Here is a 23,111-nt window from a genome sequence, read left to right as displayed (position 1 = left end):
TGCAAATTTGTTTAAACGCATAATAATAATACATACCTTACTTGAAGCTATTATAAGGGTATTCCAGTCAAACAAGAAGGCTGATGGGGAAGAAAGGGATCTGACCTATTTCAATTGTTGCCAAAATTATCTGCCCCTAATTAATACCATTCTCTAGAGGAGCTGCTGTAATTCCTGTAAGGATATATCTTACATATACATATGCCTCACTGTAAAACCCCTTTTAACTGCTAGAAATGCTTAAAGTTATCAATCCCAATTATTTCTGTGCAAACTATTGAGTGCTCACTAAAATGTGTACCACTGAGGTTAAATCAATGTGGACTTAAAGGGATAGTTCGGCCAAAAATGATATTTAACCCATGATTTACTCACCCTCAAGCCGTTCGAGATGCATATGTCAATCTTTTTTCAGACGAACACATTTTCAGTTATTTTAGAAAATGTCTTAGATCTTTCAGTGGTTATAGTGTGAAGCAATGGGGTCCACCTCCTCCAAGTCCCAAAATGTGCATGCATCCTTCACAAAAGTAATCCATCCGGCTCCAGGGGGATAAACGAAGGCCTTCTGAGGGTAGTCCGTGCGGTTTTGTCGTAAAAATATACATATTTAAAACTTTATAAATGAAAAAAACTGGCTTCCGGTAGCGGTCGACGCGCGTTTACGGAGATGGATGCTGGCGTAGGACGTAGCGTAGGAAGCGTCGTGACGTAGAACGAACGTTTTGCTCTGCTCTCTGGCTGCGCTATCACGTTCGTTCTACGTTCATCCCCCCATACCACTGAGGTTAAATCAATGTGGACTTAAAAAAAAAAAAAAAGGTTATGGTAATTAGGAAATATTGCAGCTCACAACACAGGAAGGTATTTAGCCACAAAAGATGCTCTCCGAGCATTACACAAACAAGTGAATGTATGTATTAGTGTCCCATTTGGGTTTTGTTTCTGGTTCTTGTCATTGTCATGTTTCTGTGACTTGTCATGTGATTCCGTTTGTCATGTGATCCAGCCATGTGTCTTGTCATTGGTTAATCCTCTGATCATTGTTCACAGGTGTTCCTTGTCTTGAAATTAGTCTGTGTATTTAAGCCCTCATGTTTGCCCTGTGTTTTGGTCGAGTATTGAATGTTTCCTGTCGATGTTCTTGTTCTTAGTTTCATCATGTTTTGTTGTTAAATTGCATTTGGGTTCTCACTTCAACTTGCCTCCAGTGGACTAAATTATTACAATTAGAATAAAGTATAAACAATGCATTTGTGTAGCTTACATATTTTCAATTGAAAATAAATTGCATTAAACTCCCCAGTGAAAGCCATTTAAACGATCGATAAATGATGCTTCCAACTCTAGTATAAGCTTCTTTAAAATTGTACAGTATATGCATACCCTTCCATATCTTTGAACACCATTGCATACCTGAATGCTAAACTACTCCAGACATTTGCAATGTTGTCAGATGATAAATAATTTGTGAGTCTCTACTAATAATATACTAATAAGATGGATTAAATTGAAAAATGTGAGGACCTGATAAGTGTATGCATATGTAGCAGGTGCACTGTAAATCATGATTGTTTTATAAATGCCTGAGACTCAACAATGATAGCTTTTGCATAGAAAAAGGTTTAATAAAATGTAGTGTGATAAACAGCAAAACAAACATAGTAGAACATATCAAACACTATAAAAGTTTTTTCTTCTTTTCACCCCTTTCTGTCGTTTCTCGATCAGTTTTTCAGAGGGGATAGTCACGCCAGAGACTGAAATAGAGGGGGGAAAGTGAGTGTTAGCGATAAAGGCTTTGGTTTGTGTGGTTTCTGCATGTGTAAAAGGAAGAGAGAATGTGTGAGTAATACCTCTGTGTGTACTCTGGGTCAGTGTGCTCTTTCAGAACAATGTCTTTAATCTCATGAGGGGGATTCAGCCCATGCAGTGCTGCCCTCTCCCATCTCTGCAGTCGACTGATCCCTAACACACACACACACACACACACATAGGGTCACACAAACTTTATTTTACAGTACATGCATGCATTTTCAATGTACTTACAGTCTATTTACCCAAGAGAGTACTAAGATGATGCATCAGCCAATGTGTTATTAAAGGAAATAAATATAAACATTTTATATTTATATATATATATATTTTTAAAGTGTCATTAATGTAAAATACTAAATCAACTATTCTATTTAACATTTTATTTTGACAATTTAGTTTATAATTCAAATTATCGAATAACAGATGACAGGAAAAGCAGAATCCCAGTAAAAGAGATTCATCTAAAAGGTAAAATTATCTTATGACTTATATACAGGCATATGAATATTTACATATTTAAATGCCCATATTTCAATTGAAGGTATGTCATAATGGAAACACTTGTGAAATCAAATTGAATGATTTCAATCAATTAACCTATAGGTTTAAATGAAGGCGAAGATGTCTGAAATGTCTAATTCATGGAAATATTAAATGACCCCATTAATAACAATAAGTATTACATTTAAAAAATAATAACACTAGTAACAACATGCCACTCTGGGCCTTCTGTGCCAATTCTGAGGGGTTCATCTTACCCCAAGGGTCTCATTTGATCTTTTTTACTTTAAAATAAAAATTACATATTTTACTCCACAAATCCAAAAACATTGATGTGTCCACAAATACACACACACATTTTTTATTCAACATAATATAATGTCATAAATCACTGTTTTCCAGAAACAAAAAAATGTATTCATTAACCTCACTAAATCTCACAAATGTTTATATTAAGTGTATACTAGATTATATTAAAAATAGTATACCCATTTATCAAAATAGCTGAGGTGAGATTTTGTGCCATCTATGGGCAGGAGAAAAAATGAAGGCAGGAGGTCAACTTGCCCTATAAGCAGTAGCGTTTGCTATGTTCACTTGAAACGGGCCCACAAAAGAAGTGGCCTCTGCCCGCTTGCACTCAAAAAATAGCCCCATCCAGGCCATCACGGAAAGGAATGGGGGCAATAGGGCAAAAATGCCACCAAAATAATATATAGGTCAAAAATGTCCTTGTATGAGCTCTTGTTTTTAATATTTAAAAAAAATTTCCCTGAATATCAGCACGATTGCAAATGTGATAGTCTTGATTTCATACAAAGTTAATGTTAGTTGACTTTCATTTTAGTCTTAGACCATTGTCTGTCTTTTCACTATTTTGCCAACAAGAATAGTTCCAAACAAATCCACAGAGCCATTGCTTGTCTCCGAGCAACACAGTGATGTTTTCGTTATGTTGAATTTCGTTACGCATTTTTAACAAATCGTTTGAATGACGGGGGGCCTCCAACTGTTTCTTTGAAACAGGCCTCCGAATTGCAAAGGCCGCCTCTGCCTATAAGGTAACTACATGGGTTTATATTAGGTTTAGGGGAATAGGTTCAGGACTAGTATTACCTAGTTTTATTTTTTAAGTAAACACACTTTAAAATGTGAACAACAAGATACAGACAAAGCTTGCAACAAAAAGAATTCAAGACCTTAAAGTGATAAAGCCGACAGTTTTCAGGGTTCTATATTACTGTGCTTCAGAAGCTACATGAAAAATACAGACATAAACAGCATACTAATGTAACTGGCACAAAGATATTGGTTAATTAAAATGATGATGTACCTGTGCATGGACCGAAACTCCAGTCCAGATCAAACTTCTTCAGTTCTTGTAGATCTTTTTCTCTTTCACTCGGTTGTGGGGGCTCGGGCTCTGATCAGTAATAACATGTTATAAATGCTGTTAGACTACTGGTGCATTTACATGCTCCTTTAAATAATTTGCATATTTAGGAATACATTGACATTGCAGATCTCTGCTTTAATTTAAATGTGCACATACACACAGATAAACAAACTGTCCTCCTACCTGCTTTTGGTGGGGAAGGAGACTTGTTTCTCTTGCCCCCTCTCTTTGCCTTCTTTACAACCTTATAGGTGTCGGTGATGAGGCCACGCTTAGGTGTCATATCTAAAATGAAAGATAGTTGGTAACATTTTACACAGTAAGGTGTCACTATTAAACGTTGAGAAACGTTTGTTACAGTGTGTATTGATTTTTGTTAACGTTAGTTAATGAAAAAACAACTGTTGGTAACACTTTATTTTAAAGTGTCCTTGTTACATGTTACACGTGTTTATTAGTAATAATTATAAATTACATGCAACTCACCCTAAACCAAACCCTAATCCTACCCTATGTAGTTACTTAATATTACACTGCAACAGTGACGCATTAAAATAAAGTGTACCCAACTTTTCATTTCACGTTCATGGTAGATCATCTTTGATTTAATAATGTAATGAAGTGTTTCCAACAGGAGGTGGTGAGTCAATGATTCTTCATTTTTGGGAGCGCAGTGCTTATTGAGCAAGATGATTGACATGATATTACATTTATTTCAACCAGCTTATTCGATAAGTAGTCTATGTGTTAAAGGCATAATGTTGTTTTGTGAACATGTGGTTTTTTACATTAACACAATATCGCAGCACCGCGCAGATCTTTGGTCAGATGCTCTAGCCCATTCGACCAAGAAAGCAATGTATATGTATTATAACAAAGTATAAACAATCAATTTTTTGTGTAGCATTCCAATTTTCGATTTAAAATAAATTGCATTAAAGGCGATGTTCATTTCGATCGATCGAACAACGCTTCCATCTCGAGTATAAAGCCTCTGCAAAAGTGCATGTGCATCCCCTTTTATTTGAAATTTATGGCATACCTGAATGCTGCTAGAACGTTGTCAGATAATAAAATATTTGCGAATGTTGACAGCTTTCTCCGTCAAATCCTTTTAACTTTCGCTTTGTGGTTCGGTCGTTTACAAAACAGACTGACATTCAATAGGAAGGGCGGGGCCACGCACAGAGCGTGATGGCGTCATGGTGACGAACGCCTAGCTCTGCGCTCCGCACATCTACGCACACAGGACTCGAGTCGGCCTTGATCCTCTCGCCGAATAACAGTAATACTGATTCAAATATCTCACGTTTCATTTTCTGTGCAATAAAATTGTTTGAAATAAACTATTACTGCTTGAAATTTACTGTAAATGTAAAATAAGTCGTTCGTAACAAAACACTAGCCGCTATTGTATGGTCGAATATGGTTGCTTTGCTAGCTATATTTATTTGTTTATAGTTAGAAAAAAATTTACAGTGTGTAATTACACTGCAAAATATTTAATTTCTCAAAGTTGTATTTTACAGCTCAAAGCTAACTGTTTACATCCAAATCAACCTGCAAGAAAAAGTTGTCATTTGGGAGCTTTCCTTCATTGCCGAATGCATAATGCCACAGGCGGTGAAAAACAAAGAAGCTATATGAATACGGTATGATGTGTGTATTTATGATTTTACCCCTGCTGTCGCAGCTTTTGAACGTCACAGGTCCACTCTGTCTAAGCTGGAGTGGCTGACATGAGTGACACTCTGGAATTCAATGAAATTTATCAGGAGGTCAAGGGCACCTGGGTGAGTAGAGGCTCCAGCTGTTTGGTGTCTAATCTGAGATGTTATTCTAGAAAACTCTGAACAAAAGCGACTGACTTACCTCCCTCTGTAGAATGATGGCCGTCTGCGCTTCAGTAAGCAGACGGTGGTGTTTAAAAACAGTAAGACTGGGAAGGTGGACAGCATTGGGGTCTCCGAGCTCACTCAGGCCCAGTGGAGGAGAGTCTGTCTGGGTCACGGCATCAAACTGTGCACCACCACTGGTCACATCTACAAATATGATGGCTTCAAAGACACTGTGAGTCAGAGATACACAATTCAATCAATCAAAATACCTCCCACCCTCCACCCTTTCATTCCACGCCTTACACTTTTATCCATCTTTTTATGTACAGGACCTTGACAAGATCTCAGAGTACTTCAAAGCCAACTACAAAGTGGAGCTGATGGAGAAAGATATGTGTGTGAAGGGCTGGAATTGGGGCACTGCTAAATTTAATGGTCAGTGCACTCCCGATGCAACACTATTTCTGAGATATGTACAGTAGCATCTTGTATAGTGACCTTAATTCAACACTCTTAAAAATAAAGGTTCCAAATAGGGGATTTTGCAGCAATGCCTTAAAAAAAAAAAAAAAGTTGGTTCCCAAAAGAACCTTTCAGTGACCAGTTCTTAAAAGAACCACGTTTTTCTTAACTATAAAGAACCTTTTGTGCAATGAAAAAGTTCCATGGATGTTAAATGTTCTTCATGGAGCCATAGATGCCAATAAAGGACATTTATTTTGAAGAATGAAGTTTCTATGGTCTATAATAGAAAGATAGATTAGTAGTATATATCATATAGGCAGATATTTGGCATTGTTTAATCATCAGCATCGGCCGATAAGGTTTTCTTTATGACTAATTGCTGGAAGCAGGACTTTCATTAGTTTACTTTGTTTGTTTAATAGATTATTAGAACTGTTAAACAAAGAAAGTAAATGGTACATAAAAAGTATTACAGTGTTATTAATGTATTATTAGCGAAATACTATGATAAGCAAATTCTATACTTTCTCATACACCAACTTTAAATCCTTGATTTCAAAATATGCTGTGCAATATTCATTTAGCCGCTGTCATATTCACTGTGTACATTGTCATTAGTGCTACCTGGTCTTTATTTGAGAAAATATGATTCCCAGTGCACACAGACTTACCAGATGACTGAGTGCACTGTTGGTTACAGTGTTTACTTACTTCTTTATTTGTAAAAAAAATATATATATAATAGGATTACAGAATCATGCACTAGCTAAGTATACATCTTTTTATTTTACAGGTTATTATTTTTTCATAATGATGAATTAATTTCCAAATTATTTGTTTTTTATGTAGTAAATATTATTTAAAATAAATATAAATCTCATTACAGCAGTTTTTTTACATGTGTTATTTGCAATCTTTAAATAAAATTCTGTGATATCATATATCCCAAAAAAATCGATATCAGTCGTCTGCTATAAATAATGAAAAAACTGTTAAAATCTAAACCAATTGCATGTTCCAGCATTGCATTTTTAATACACTCAGGCTCAGCTTGAAAATGTCTTTTTATTGGCATTTCAAGGTATTAAACTCTTTGCCCCTCTGTGGCTTTTCAGGGCCGTTGCTTTCATTTGAGGTGAATGACAGTCCTGCATTTGAGATTCCACTCTCCAGTGTATCCCAGTGTGCAACGGGAAAGAATGAGGTCACGGTGGAGTTTCATCAGAATGATGACACAGAGGTATCCCTCATGGAGGTGCGATTCTACGTCCCCCCCAGCACAGGAGATGAGGGTTCAGACCCTGTGGAGGTAAGTGTGTGTGTGGGTGTGTGTGTGTGTGTGTGTGTGTGGGTGGGTGGGTGTGTGTGTGTGTGTGTGTGTGTGTGTGTGTGTGTGGGTGTGTGTGTGTGTGTGTGTGTGTGTGTGTGTGTGGGTGTGGGTGTCCACCCCTACCTAACACTGACCAGCAGATGGCGTAGTTTACCAAGCAACAATCATAACATGCCCCCTAAACAAAGGGTTTCAATCTTTTAGATGCCATGACGGACCCCCAAATATGATCATCCTCATGCAAGGTACCCCAATCCTTAAAGACAGCTATACATTTTTGTGTAGAAACCCCCAATTTATACTGTAAAAAATGAATACTATAAATATGTGTAAAATATTATTTGGAAAAAATTTAGTTTTCTTTTATGTTTAAAATGCTTTAAAAAAAAAATCTACTCACTATAGTACTATTCAGTTCACATTTATTTGTTTAGCGCTTTTCACAATGCATATCGTTTCAAAGCAGCTTTACAGAAAAATGCATGTTTGTACATTACAGTTTAGAGTGATCTGTTTTCAGACATGACTGTGTCAAAGTAATGTCTAAAATATACAAGATAATGTAAATCAACCAGTTAGCTAATATTATGTAATAATTTAGGCAGAAACAATGATCTAATTTAAAGGGATAGTTCACTTTGAAATTAATTTTTGATATGTTTTAGCTTACCTCAAGGGCATCCAAGATGTAGGTGTCTTTGTTTCCGCAGTAGTTTCAATTTTGATATTTTTAGGTCAAACCGTTCTTGTCTGTCAGTCATATAATGCAGGTCTATGGTCACTGGCTCAAAACACAAGCACAGAGTCCAAATTAAAACAATTCCCCATCGTCCAAATGAAACAATTCCCCATCATAAGTACACATTGATGGCCTAAGACACGAAACGAGCGGTTTGTGTGAGAAAACGAACAGTATTTATATCGTTGTTATCTCTTGAAAACAGCACACGTCCAAATGATCTGACGGCGCGGGCGGGTATAGATATATACATAGATGTCGCCTTGGCTACGGTTTCGTTCCAATGAACTGCAGTAGCCAAGGCGACATCTATGTATATATCTATACCCGCCCGCGCCGTCAGATCATCGTTTCGTGTCTTAGGCCATCAATGTGTACTTATGATGGGGAATTGTTTCATTTGGACGATGGGGAATTGTTTTAATTTGGACTCTGTGCTTGTGTTTTGAGCCAGTGACTATCGACATGCATTATATGACTGACAGACAAGAACGGTTTGACCTAAAAATATCAAAATTGAAACTACTGCGGAAACAAAGACACCTACATCTTGGATGCCCTTGAGGTAAGCTAAAACATATCAAAAATTAATTTCAAAGTGAACTATCCCTTTAAGCAAATACTACAAGTTGTGATCATAATGATTACAAAATAGAGAAAGTTCATACTATTGTTAGATGAATAATTATACTTTATAAATAATGTATTGTTAGATGTATTATTTATAATTTAGAATGTATTTAAGTATTTATTTGAATCATTTTATTTATTATATGCATTTATTTTTATATTTTTACATGGGTTTTTCTCTCTCTTCATTCCTTTGCGGCCCCCTGGGTTTAAAAAATCCCAGTTTAAAAACCCCTACCCTAAAGTACAACATTTACATCCTTAAAGCCAACTTAAACTGAAATGCAAATTGATGTCACAGCACTCTTCTCTGCTGTTTTAGGCATTTGCTCAGAACGTTCTGTCCAAAGCAGATGTCATCCAGGCCACAGGAGATGCTGTGTGTATCTTCAGAGAGTTGCAGTGCCTCACACCTAGGGGCAGGTACATACACCTACACGCCAAGAAATTTACCTCACAATTTTTCAGGTTTTCCTTAAAAAAAAAATAAAAAAAAAGTGAAGTGAAGTGAGGTGAGGTGACAGAACATGATTGTATTTCTCTCTCTTTCTCTAGGTACGATATCCGTATTTATCCGACATTCCTCCATCTGCATGGTAAGACGTTCGACTACAAGATCCCGTACACCACAGTGCTCCGCCTTTTCCTGTTGCCTCATAAAGACCAGCGGCAGATGTTCTTTGTGGTAAGTGGGGCATCACGGTCTGTAAAACAGTCTCTGATCCATCTTTAGGGCTAGTATTAGATGGCTTTAATCTAGTTTTGCTGTGTGTCTGATTGTCTGATATAAGACCTGCAACCTCCCTTCTCTTTCAGATCAGTCTGGACCCGCCCATTAAACAGGGTCAAACCCGCTACCATTTTCTCATTCTTCTGTTCTCCAAGGAAGAGGACATCAGCCTCACTCTCAACATGAACGAGTGAGTGAGAGCGAGAGAGACAGAGAATGAGTAAGACCGCGGTGAAGGATGTGATGGGTGTCAGAAATAAACTGTTTACATTTTCTGCCAAGACTAAAAGGAACCAAAGAGAAATTAATTTTGTGTGCGCAGTTATGTTTAGCCATATTCTGTGAAGTGTTATGTAAAAAAAAAGAACTCTTCCTGAGCAGCTGTTTCACTTCAACAAGGTCGATGACACTATTTCATTTAGCAGATGCTTTATCCTAGGCAAATTACAGTACACTTATCACAGGGACTTAAACCTTGGAGCAACATGGAGTAAAAGGAATTGTTCACTTGAAGAATTGAATTGAATTCTGCTGTTATTTGCTGATTCATGCACTATGTGTTGCCATCCAGCAGTATTATTTCTCTCTCTTATGTTGTGCAGGGAAGAGGTGGAGAGACGTTTTGAAGGGAAACTTAATAAAAACATGTCTGGCTCTCTCTATGAGATGGTAAGCAGAGTCATGAAGGCCCTGGTCAACAGGAAGATCACAGTGCCGGGAAATTTCCAAGGGTAAAACACATATACCATACATATAAATAATATACCAAAATTTACTACAGTAAATGACTGTAAAATAAAAATATATTATATTTTAAAAACATGTAATTTTATTATAATATTAATAAAATGAACATTATTTTATAAATAAATGTATGAATTATCATAATTTACGTTGACCGTTTTATCTAACAAAACAATATATAGCTTCTTTTACACATTGTTGAAATTATATCTTTAAACATTAAAGAGTATAGAAAATGCATAAATATAATAAAATATACACTAAAGGCCGTTCCTTAATGCCTGAAACATTGCCATTGAACCAAATCTTTCTGATTTATTTCTTATTTTTTACAGTAATTTATCAAAATACTGTAAAAAACGGCAATATTGTGAAATATTTTTTCAATTAAAAAAAATATCTGATTTCTATTTTAATATATTTGAATTTATTCCTGTGATGCAAAGCAAAATTTTTAGCAGCCATTACGCCAATGTTCAGTGTCACATGATCCTTCAGAAATCTTTTTAACATGCTGATGAATAAAAAGTTTTTTTTTTAAACTATTTAAATAGAAATCTTTTGTAACATTATAAATGTCTGTACCGTCACTTTTGGTCAATTAAAATCATATTTGCTGCAAAAAAGAATGAATTTCTTTTAAAAAAAAATCTTACTGACCCCAAAGTTTTGAACATTACTCTATGTAGTTCAACATATTACCAATACAAATTTTGTCTCCCTCTCTTCTCTGTAGTCACTCAGGAGCTCAGTGTATAACATGTTCATATAAGGCCACTTCAGGGCTGTTGTATCCTTTGGAAAGAGGTTTTATCTATGTGCACAAGCCCCCGGTGCACCTGCGCTTTGAAGAGATCGCCTGCGTGAACTTCGCCCGTGGAACCACCACCACTCGCTCCTTCGATTTTGAGATTGAGACCAAGCAGGGCAATCAGTACACCTTCAGCAGCATCGAGAGGTACCCATAACCCTAATGTTGTTCTTGTCCACTTGTCGGGAACATAGCTTTGTGGGAACTAGACCATACCAGTAATGAAAAGACCAGTGTCCAATATCCTCTTTAAGGCACTTACTGCCATTATGTCCTTGAGCACTTAACCCCCATCTGCCATAGAAAGTCTATGCTGCCTCTTTGTGGTGATTCTTTCTGCTTTGTCTTATACTGGAGTAAAAGAGCCTCTCTCTTTTAGTGACCTGACCCCTTCTACATTAGATGTTAAGGGGAAAGAACAAAGCTACTTTAGTCACATTACAGTATTTTCAGTTGGGCTCATATTATGACTGAATCAATACACCAACACATCATATTAATGTGGCACAGTATCTTGAAAACAGTTCATCCTCATGTCGTTCAAAACCTGTTTGACTTTCTGTTTTTGTCCATGCAATGAAAGTCCAAAACACTTTCAGATTTTCAAACGATCTTCTTCCATGTTCCACAGAAGAAAGTCATACAGGTTTGGACTGACATGAGAGTGAGTAAATGATGGCAGAAATGTCATTCTTTGAGTGAACTATCATTCTTCAACCATTCTGGTACGTTCTTTTTGTAAAAACGCTACACACAACAAACATACTGCGCCTCAAATCTAAAACACATCACATTGAGCTAAAATAGAAAAACATATCTCACTAAACAAGCTTTCCCTATTTGACAAATACTGCACCAGCCCATTTACACCAATGACAATAACTAACTGTGAATAGGAACTTATATGAATAGGTAAGTCCACACCACGGCTACAATGATAATGACACAGAGGAATGATTATTTCCAGCTGATGAATGATAAAAACATCGACATCCAATCAGAATCCACCCAACTTTAAAGAGCTTGAGCATTTAAAAGCGTAGTAAGCAATTTCTGAGAAACTTTGAAATTGACACCCAAACAAACACACTCCTACCCTCATTTCTCCACCCCCAAAATAACAAACACGCTATGCAACACATGCAATGACTAACAGCTGGCGCATCAGATTGTCCCATTACTATAGCTAATATTACAAAAACAGCATATCTTGGAAAAATATCAAAACCAATGTTGCTCACGTATCGAGCAGGAAAAATGTGACCTTTTCGTTTTCAGGCTCTCTAACGTAACTCCAGCGCTGGAAAGCTTTTCCAACATTAACTGACTAATTGTAACCTTTCTTCAATTATATTCCTCTGCCTTTTTTGTCTTTGGTAATATATCAGCCTTCTCTTTCTCTACAGTCTTTCTACAAATGTCCCGCTTGCTCACTCTCTCTCCTCCCCCATCACGAGCATATACACTCCCTACTGCTGATTGGCTACAAGAGTATTGTGGTGCTCAGTCTGATCGGTCCGATCCACTTCTTTCTCCTATTCACACAACCAGGACTATGTACAAACACAATTTTTTGTTTCTCAGAAATTGCTTACTCCACCTATAAAGCAGCAGACGACATAACAACAGTGCTCTTAGAAAAAAAATCGTCCATTGTTGTGGACGCTAATATAGTTATTGTTGTAGTTATCGTTCTTGGTGTGAACTGACCTTAACTCACTAAAAGAGCCTTCATCCTCTCTTTGTTTTTATATGTTCAATCTATCTCTACCTTCTTCTTCAGGGAAGAATATGGGAAACTCTTTGACTTCGTCAATGCTAAGAAGTTAAGCATCAAGAACAGAGGCTTTAAAGAGGTACACCTACAGTCCTTTTTCTGTCCTATCAAGCACCACATAATTTTTATCTGCATAGACATGTCCATATAGACCCCTCACACAGTGGACGGACACTCATTCTACTCTTTGTGTTTGTGCTGTATGTCTGTATTGTGTTCATGTAGAAAAAGGTTGGTATTGTCCTGCGGTTTGGTGTCGGTGCTCCAATAACTTGCTTGCATGGTGTTTGTTTGCGTGTCACAATCACAACCCGAGTGTCGAAAGCATTCTCTCTTATCTTTGAAGGCTTAAAGCAGATGTCTCATCCACCAAAAGGTGGCAAGGCTCACTGGTTTATGATTTGACCAGGTGAACGCTGTGTTAAGATCACTCAGATGTCATTATAAGACTGCAACAGTATTTCTTCTGAAATCTGTATTTAATGTTGTGGTCGCTTTACAAAAAAACATGTGTTCTAAACAATTCTGTGTGCTATGAACACAGCGTTGCTCAAGGGCGTGCTTTTGAATGAGTTAACACTGATTGCTTATATGAAAGTACTGTATGTGTGTGTGAGAGAGAGAGGCCGGTGAGGATGGGAACATGAATGGGTTTGAAATCTATGCTTGGAGAGGGTTTCCTGTGTCCGCTTTGTTACAAATACTAACTTTGCAATGACATGATGTTGATATTGCATTGATATCATTTTGATTTGTATTCTATCAGGGTATGAAAGGTAATGACAACATGTACAGCGACTCGGACGACGACCAGCATGATGCGTACCTGGAGCGCATGAAAGAAGAGGGCAAGATCCGTGAGGAGGCCAATGACAGTGACGACTCAGAGGGCGAGAGTGGTGAGTGGCAGCTCTCTGAGCCAATCGTTCTTATTTTATTATGACTGTTTACTTGTTTTCTATAAGCTTGATGACTTATGCTAGTTAGGCTAGAATAGGTTTTTGCTGTGATATCAAAAGTGGTGTAGAAAATTGTGAAATGTCAGTAGTATCTAAAATGTTGGTATCAAAACAACCTTATTTCCAGGACAAATAACTATATTGCGAATGTTCTCATGAAATAAAATGAATCGCATTGAGATAAGAATGTGTTTATATTTATTAGCCACACCTAGTTGCAACTGTATTTGGGTGTCATAAATTACAACTGCCTTGGCTGAACAGAATATGTGTTGTGTGAGATAAATTAACATTCGAATTTTCTTTTTTTCTCCCCCCAGATGAATCTTTTAATCCTGGAGAAGAAGATGATGATATTGCAGAGGAGTAAGAGGCTTTGCGTTGATCTGAGTGCGACTGCTTTAATTAGTGGTGCTTGCTGAGGAAAACATCACTATTATTATTGCTCATACTTGAACAAACTCATAACTTGAAATATTAACAAACAAATGAGTAAAAAGCACCTGTAAAAGTACCTTAGTATCAATGACATTTGATACTAAAAACCACACGTAACACCCTAGTGTTAAGGGGGCATACACACTTACACTTTCTTCATAAAATGAAAAAATCTGATACCTAATAAAGTCATATTTGTGTGTGTCAGGTACGACAGTAAGGCCTCTGCCAGTGAAAGCAGCGCTGATGGCGGGGACAGTGATGAAGACCGAAAGAAGAAACCAGCCAAGAAAGCTAAATTTGTAAAAGAAAGAAAACCACGCAAGAAAGAGGTGAGAAAAGAGAGAAGAGTGAACGATAAAATTGGTTGGTGACCGTTAGGGTTTCTATTAACTCTTTATCTAGCATTTATTGTAAGTACAAGCAGTACAAGTACTTACAGATTCAGTGCTACTTTGTGTGTTCTTGTGTGTAGAAAAAGGCAAAGGATGTTAACGCCCCCAAGCGGCCAATGAGTGCCTACATGCTCTGGTTGAACGCTAGCAGAGACCGCATTAAATCAGAGAACCCAGGCATCTCTGTCACAGAGATCTCGAAAAAAGCTGGGGAAATGTGGAAACAAATCACCAAAGACAAGAAAGAGGTGACTCTCTACCACATTCACTTGGACCTTCCACAATGTTAAAAGGATAGTTCATCCAAAAATGAAAATTAGCCCATGATTTACTCGCCCTCAAGTCATCCTAAGTGTATATGACTTTCTTCTTTCAGACGAATACAATCGGAGTTATATTAAAAAATGGATAGATGCACTTTTATGGACTTCAAAACAGAAATTGCCATTCACTGCCATTATAAAGCTTGGAAGAGCCAGCTTTTTTTTTTATATATATAACTCTGATTGTATTCGTCTGAAAGAAGAATGTCACATACACTTAGGATGACTTGAGGGTAAGTAAATGATGGGCTAATTTTAATTTTTGGGTGAACTATACCTTTAATGCCTCAGATTGTTTTCTCTGTCTAACTGTCTTGGTATACTCCTAAAACAGGCTACGTGACTCACGAGTCACATAGTTTTTATTGTCTTTTTTGGGGCCTAAGAACGATTTTTTCATCAAATCCTTTTATCATTTATCACAGCCTGGTCTGTCTTGAGTATGCTGGTCACATGATTTGCTTCAAGTTTTTTGTAATAAATTAGTCAGCCTGACCTAAATCCAACATGGCTACCAGTGGTGCAGGACATTCAGATTTTGAGGAAAGTAAATATATATTAAACTTACTTTTCTTCTGCAAAAATAATAATAATACTGCTAACATTAATTGTGAACATTGTCTTAAAGTGCTGAAGAAGAAAATTAATTAATATGTTGTTCATGTTGTTATTTAGCACGTTTTGAAATATATGTGACTCCTGAGTCACGTTGCCTGTTTAGGGTATAAAAAAGGGATTAACTCTAATTTTGACCATCTGTGTATTTTGAGTTTTTAATTCACTATATTACAATTAAATCCTAATCTAATCATGACAAACTATATATCGTTGGAAAGGTCTAAGACTCCTAAATAGATATTCTAGCTCTGTTTTTTGTTACGAATTATGTAGGAACAGTAATAGATGGATTTATGACAAGAGTGCGCCTCAAAAAATCTACATCATTACAGGAGTTCTGGCGTTTGTCACAAAAAGTCGATGCACACACTTTTAATAATTGAAACTTTGGTTTTCATGCTAAAAGTTCATAATAAAACATAATCTAGTATTTGTCAATAAAAAAATGATAAAATAATGTTATCCTCTAAAAAGCATAACATATATATATATTATCCTCTAAAATATAATATTATCTTTTTATCACCTTTTTTATTACATCACATATTTTAGTAGTTATCATAAATTAGGTATCATTTAAAAACTTACAAACTCAGAATTCATCCTGTGAAAACCGTTTTGAAATTGGACGTTGCGTTACCATAAAAACGGTAGTCTAAATTCTTTTCTCTGGCTCCACCCCTTTTGGGCGTAATCATGTTTCATAATTTATGATCAAAACCTTTTCTAATCTTGACAAAATATTGTCAGAAAGGTCTGAGTCTCAATGTTTGATATTTTGTGACAGAAGTGATATTTGGACAGAAATGTATTAATTTGTTACGGCAGAATACATACAATTAAATTCAATGGAATGTATGTCACCCGGTGGCTATTTCTGGTATTACGCCTAAACAGAATCTCATGGGAACTTCAAGTTTTGTGATATCAACTTCAAATTTGGAACAAAACATGGTTAGATATATGGCTTTGATTTTATATTAATTTTAGAGTAAATCATATTTTGTAAAATAGATATTTTATATAAAAGAATATTAAGTACAGTATATTTGATTTACTGTCAATTTTAACTTCCATAACTTTTTCATACTTTCATTTTTTAAGTGCTTTCACTTCAGCAATAATCTGCAGAGTGTTTTCTTTAAAACAAGACCAAACTTAGGTCTACACCCAAAATAATTCTTGAATTACAACCATTTAAGTTTGAATAGTGCATTTTAATGTCCATTCTCAAAAAGGGGGTGACAGTTAAGGGGTTAAAGTACCATTTTTATGGTATCGCAGGGTCCGATTTCAAAACAGTTTTCACAGGCTGAATCTTGAGTTTGTAAGCTTTTGAATGATATATAATTTGTCAACATTAGATCAGGAGAAGTATAGGATATAATTGTTTTAAACATGCAATGGCAGTTACAGTTATAGATTTGGTCCTTTTTTATACCCTAAACAGGCAACGTGACCTGGGAGTCACAACTCATAAAATCCAAAATATATCAAATATTTCAAAAATTCTTTTGGATATGTTTTACTTAAGTCCAGATGATATAAAAAATGACATGAAATTATTTGTTGCTTATCATTTTCTACTCTTGCCTGTTTAAGGGTTAAACTTGAACTGATACCTGTGTCTTGTTCTTTCCACCAGGAGTGGGAAGGAAAAGCAGAGGAAGCAAAGAAAAACTATGAGCGAGCGATGAGAGAGTACAAGGAGAGTGGTGGAGGATCCTCAAGCAGCTCAAAAAAGTACTCAAAATATTCAGATAGCCTAGCTTACTACCTGCGGCTTACTACTTCAGCCAAAAATGAACATTCTGTCATTTACTAACTCGCAATCACCATTGTTCCAAACTATGATGTCAGCATTAATAATTGGCTATGTCTCACTCTTTTCCCACATTTTATTATTCCTGAAGGGAGAGGAAAAAGAAAGGAGGGAAGAATGAAGAAAAGAAGAAAAAGAAGTCAGGTGGTGGGAAGGAGAAAGAGAAGGAACGAGCAACAGGCAACGACAGCTTTAAGAGTCGAGAGTTCATATCCAGTGAAGAGAGCTCATCAGAGTCAGAGAGAGGGAAGGGACGGAAGCGCAAGGTAACACTAACACACACTTAACAAAATTGCCTATGCAATGGAAACAGTTTCACTCAACAACGTAGTTACAGCAACAGCGTAACATAGTACATAGTTTAGAAGGTGGGTAACTTTATAGTTCAGAAATGTACGTTTTTAAAACTATATCATATTATGTACATCACATCCTGAGAAGTAAGGTTGTCAAACAACAAAGTATTGCCCAAATGTCAGGATTATGTAATATATATATATATATACACAGTATATATAAAAAAATATATATATATATATATAATTTTTGTGTTTCAACAGACCTCAAAAACTACAAATTGAAAAAAGTCCTACGAACAGCAAATAAAGTATCAAGCCATAATAAATAAAAAATTCTGTCACGTTTCATATGTTACTATGAGCTGTTGAATAAAAAATAAAGCAAAGCAAATTCTGTCCAATTTTTAGCAACAAAACTAATGAATTATTTCAAGATTTACCTCAAGAAGAATAAAAAAATAGAGCAGTATGACTTTTAATAGTAAAACTTTACAATGAGGTTCCATTAAGTCAAGTCAAGTCAAGTATATTTGTATAGCGCTTTTCACAATACAGATTGTATCAAAGCAGCTTCACAGTATTAAATTAAAATAATACAACAAGGTTTGTTTCTAGTGGAATTTATTGATTGATAAAATCAAATTAAATATCCCCAGAATATCCCCAACTGAGCAAGCCAAAGGCAACAGTGGCAAGGAACCGAAAAACTCCATCAAGTGACCTAATAGTGTCCTAAAACTCCATCAGGTGACCCAATGGAGAGAAAAAAACCTTGGGAGAACCCAGGCTCAGTCGGGGGCCAGTTCTCCTCTGGCGTTTATTAACTAGAGGCCAGATTGTAATTTGAACTGTAAGATTAAAAATATTATATGAATGCCTGGCTGAAGAGATGCGACTTTAATCTAGTTTTAAACTGGGAGAGCGAGTCTGAGCAACGAACAGTATCAGGAAGGCTATTCCAGAGTTTTGGAGCTAAATGTGAAAATGCTCTCCCTCCTTTGGTGGATCTGGATATCCTAGGTATGACCAAAAGCCTTAAATTAAGTGATCTTAAAGAGCGCGATGGATTATAGGGCGATAGAAGATCCGTTAAATAGACTGGAGCTAAGCCGTTTAGGGCTTTATAAGTCAGTAGCAATACCTTGTAATTAATACGGAACTTTATAGGTAACCAATGCAGTGATGATAAAATCGGTGTTATATGATCATATTTTCTTGATCTAGTAAGAACTCTAGCGGCGGCATTTTGGACTAACTGTAGCTTGTTTATTGAGGATGCAGGACAACCAGCTAATAAAGCATTACAGTAATCTAGTCTCGAGGTCATGAATGCATGAACTAACTTTTCTGCATCAGAAACTGATAGCATATTACGTAGCTTAGCAATGTTTCTAAGGTGGAAAAAGGCAGTTTTTGTAACATATGAAATATGATTTTCGAAAGACAGGTTGCAGTCGAATATAACACCCAGGTCTTTGTGTAGAGGATAAAGTAACAGGACATCCTACGATGTTAAAGTTGTATTGCGAGAGGTTTTGTGGGCGTTTTGTTGAACCGATGATTAGTACCTCTGTCTCGTCTGGATTTAATAAAAGAAAATTACGCGTCATCCAATCTTTTATATCTTTAACACACTCTGTCAATTTGGATAATTTAGCGTTTTCATCTGGCCGTGATGAAATATATATTTGAGTGTCATCAGCATAACAATGGAAACTAATTCCATGTTTCCTTATAATATTTCCAAGTGGCATCATATATACTGAGAATAATAGAGGGCCTAACACAGATCCCTGCGGCAATAGTTAGCATTGGTTAATGTAGTAGCTAACATTAACTAACAGTGAGCTATGGTATAGTATTTATTCATCTTCGTTCATTTTAGTTCATAAAAATGCAACTGTTTATTGTTAAGCTCAGATACCTTAAATAATATAAACAGATAATACTTTTGATTTTAATAATGTATTAGTAAATGTTAAAATGAACAAACTTAGATTAATAAATGCTTTAGAAGTGTTCTTCATTACTTCATAACTAACATAGTTAACTAATGGTAACAAATGGAACATTATTGTAAAGCGTTACCAATATAATAAATAAATAAAATATTTTTTAATTCTAAATTCATTCATTGTTAATTCTAAATTCAAAATTTAGATTAATATTTAATCATTAAAACTAGTTTTAGTCTTAATATGAACCATATATGTGTCTCTCTGTGTCCAATTGTACACTTTGTTTTGATTTATCTGTGACACTGATTTTTCGTGTTGTCATTTGTTTTTGATGACTGCTTTGATGCTCTCTTCTCTGCTATGATCAATTCTAAATTTGGTCCCATCCATATTCTGATTTATGTTGTGCCTGGTTTATGCATCCAGAATTCCTGACACGTTTTTGAATTTATAATTTTATTGTCCTTTTTTAGATTTGATCTTATACCAGTGGGTATTAGGGGGAACATGTATTCACTGTATTCATTGTCATTCTCTGTTCCTACTACTTTTTATACAGGGGTCTGACGATGAAGAGGAAGCGGTCAGCACACCGCCAAGCTCTGAGGAGTCCGGCTCAGACTGAAAGACACTAATCAAAGACATAAAGGGGGAGTGGAAAAAAACCCTTTCTTATACTTCTTTCATCATTTCAGTGTGCATGACCTGATGAAATCCTGATAGTACATGCATTCAAAAACACTTGTGTATTTAGGGGCCAGGCACTGAAAGTGCATAGGCACCTCTTGAAATCGTTGGCGTTCTTATTCTTATTCTTCTTCCGTTTCTTCTTCCGTATGGAAGTCTATGGCAGGCTCAGCCCATAGAACCGCTTGCGGGAAAGTTATGAAATTTGGCACACTGATAGAGGACAGTCTGAACAGTCACCATAGTAAATTTGGAGTCTCTAACTCAATCCCTCTAGCGCCACCAACTGTCCAAAGTTTCACTCATGTTTATGCTAATAACTTTTGAACCGTAAGGGCTAGTAGCAAAATATATTTATGCCGAAAACATAGATAACAATTTTGCCATAGTCAGCTAACCTTCCTGTCCGCCGGTTTTATTTTATTTTAAAACCTACTTTTTCTAACTTCTCCTAGACCGTTTGTCCGATTTTCACCAAAATCGAAAAGGATCATCTCCAGACCATGCCGACAAAATGTAAATTTTTCGGATTTCATGTCAATAGACGAAACCGTTTTTGTATACTGCCATTACCAGACTTTGTATGTGTCATTGTCACCTCACTCTGACCACACCACATAAATTTCGTAATTGCGCCACCTATTGGTCGTAAGTCATAAAATGCTAAATCATATTATTAGTGACTGTATATGTTCAGCTATTTGCCTAAAATCATCTTAAAATGTCTTTAATTGCTCCTTGCTGCTGTTTGTCTGACACTCCCAGCCATGTTGGCATGTCTTTTCGTCTTCTTTGAGCTTGGCTCCGATAATTGCTGCTTGCAGCTATCTTTACCTTTGGTATTGTTGACTTCAGTGGAATAGCTCACCAAAAAATTTAAATGCTGTAATTTACTGACCCTTATGTCATTTTAAACCTGTATGACTTTGTCTTCCTGAATGAAGACTGGAGCTTTCAAAGATGCAAAGACGCCATAAAAGCATAATAAAAGTCACCCATACAACCAGAACATTATATTCCAAGTCTTGCAGAGCTATACAATAGTTTTGTGTGAGGAACAGTGAAAATGTTGTTCACTGAATTCACCCTAGCTTTGGCTCATTCAGGAGAGAAGAAGTAATGTCTTATTTATGAACAAATCATTCTTTTGAGCTATTTTCAATGAATCGGTTGATCCAGTTCATAAATAGGTTTTCGTCAATCGGAATTGGCATTTCATACATGTTTGGAACAACACAAGGGTAAACTATTCCTTTAAATTAGAGTGTATTCATTTTATCTCGTCCTGTACTTGTTCTGATCACTATGTTTATCTGTTTGTACAGAGATATTTTACAGCGCTGCTTTCCAAACAGAATAGAAACTGCATCTTTGACACATCTATTGAGCTTGCTCTATATGTATTTGCATTCAATGACAGTAATGAAAGACAAAAAATACCTTAAATGTAAAATATTTTTTTTACATTTGTATTCACCTTGAAACATATTTGATTTTGCTCCGAGCTCAACATTTATTTTATACAGTATTTTGAAATGTTGTTTAGCGCACACATTACTAATTGTGCACGTTTGTTGATGCATTAAATAATCTACATTTGAAAAATATTGAATTGTTAAGAAATTTTTCTAATAATTATTTAAGTAATCATATTCATTTATGACATATCATGAAAACAACAACCATTTTCTCATCCACGTGCTCATGCTCATCATCCTATGATATGTAAGTGGAAATATTGTGGTTTGTAAGATAATGTGTCTGTAGAGCCAGTAAAAGGATTTAATTTCATTCTGGGAAGTGTATTGTATGTTACTGAGTAAAAAGAAAACAACAAATTGATTAATGGTCAGACAACCCATTAGGCGACTACCAAGGGCTGCACCTTTTTGTGGGAGCAAATTTCCAAGCTAATTTCACTTGGGAATCATTAAATCAATGACTTTTTTCTACATTTACTCACAACGTTTCTATCATTATGACACGTATCGCATTTTCTGTTGTTTAGAAAGAATTAGAAGTGATGTCTGAGGCCTACTGCATGCATAAATTGCTTAAACTATTAAACATATATATATATATTTTGTTATTATTATTAAGAATGAGTCATATGACTTTTGTGGTAGATTTTTCCCCTACGCACCTGACTTAGGTTGAACCTGGTGTCCTGAAAATATTATACTCAGTTGAGTTACCTCTGAAAGCACAAGTTGACGCCTAAGCTGCAATCTAACTGCACCTAGAGTCTCACTAAGAGTCGAATGACGTCTCGCCCCCCTATCGAACACTATCACTTGAGAATAAGGTCTCTAGTGTTCTTAACGCGATCCACACTATCACTTGGTAGTAAGCAGGCCCAGATTAAGAATTCAGAGGCCCCTGGGCACAATGTCTTGTAGGGCCCCCCACCCCACCCCACCCACACAGTAATGCTTGTGCTGACAAACTGCCTTGGAGCTCCTCAGTGGTGAAACTCCTCCTCCTTCAATCAGTGGTGAACCAGGTGGAACAAATCTTCCAGGCAATCTGAGCGTGCCAGTACCTGGCTCTGTTGTTGTCTTTAGACCACAGTGAAAGGAGCATTTATAGCACCACAAGACCAAGAAAACTTCATCTTGTCATCAAGGTGACTGTGCAAGACCAAGCCCTCCACAAAACAGTGAAGGACAGCCGGTAAGCGCCATATTGGCCATGTTTGGCTAGACTGACTTAAACAGTGCAGTGCTAATGATACTCTGGAAAACACAGACTCTTAACTTTTGTTGACTTTGATAGGACTTTTGCAGTGGTGTTTGTAACTTCAAATGTTGTTTGTGGGGTATAAAGGAAAAGT

At 36.2% G+C, this 23,111-nt stretch overlaps 2 protein-coding genes across 2 annotated transcripts; one reads left to right on the top strand and one right to left on the bottom strand.

Annotated features, from left to right (window-relative positions):
* Positions 1-1,605: 1,605 nt before the first annotated feature.
* Positions 1,606-4,925, bottom strand: pold4 (DNA polymerase delta 4, accessory subunit). Its single transcript, XM_084403002.1, has 5 exons — positions 4,758-4,925; positions 3,899-4,000; positions 3,653-3,742; positions 1,857-1,968; positions 1,606-1,760 (listed from the first exon to the last, which is right to left on the bottom strand). Exons 2-5 carry the CDS (start codon positions 3,996-3,998, stop codon positions 1,736-1,738), a joined length of 327 nt encoding a protein of 108 aa, XP_084259128.1. The 5' UTR covers positions 3,999-4,000; positions 4,758-4,925; the 3' UTR covers positions 1,606-1,735.
* On the top strand, positions 4,885-21,885 carry ssrp1b (structure specific recognition protein 1b). Its single transcript, XM_084403001.1, has 18 exons — positions 4,885-5,000; positions 5,409-5,508; positions 5,600-5,785; positions 5,883-5,988; positions 7,134-7,327; positions 9,040-9,140; positions 9,273-9,402; positions 9,534-9,637; positions 10,050-10,178; positions 10,928-11,149; positions 12,786-12,858; positions 13,546-13,678; positions 14,059-14,104; positions 14,385-14,508; positions 14,652-14,819; positions 17,158-17,255; positions 17,426-17,600; positions 20,151-21,885. The coding sequence occupies exons 2-18, from the start codon at positions 5,455-5,457 to the stop codon at positions 20,214-20,216; spliced, it is 2,109 nt and encodes a 702-aa protein (XP_084259127.1). The 5' UTR covers positions 4,885-5,000; positions 5,409-5,454; the 3' UTR covers positions 20,217-21,885.
* The last annotated feature ends 1,226 nt before the right edge of the window (positions 21,886-23,111 follow it).

Source organism: Rutilus rutilus (assembly GCF_951802725.1).
Source record: "Rutilus rutilus genome assembly, chromosome: 2".
Classification (NCBI taxonomy): Eukaryota; Metazoa; Chordata; class Actinopteri; order Cypriniformes; family Leuciscidae; genus Rutilus; species Rutilus rutilus.
This window is presented reverse-complemented; position numbering and strand designations above follow the sequence as displayed.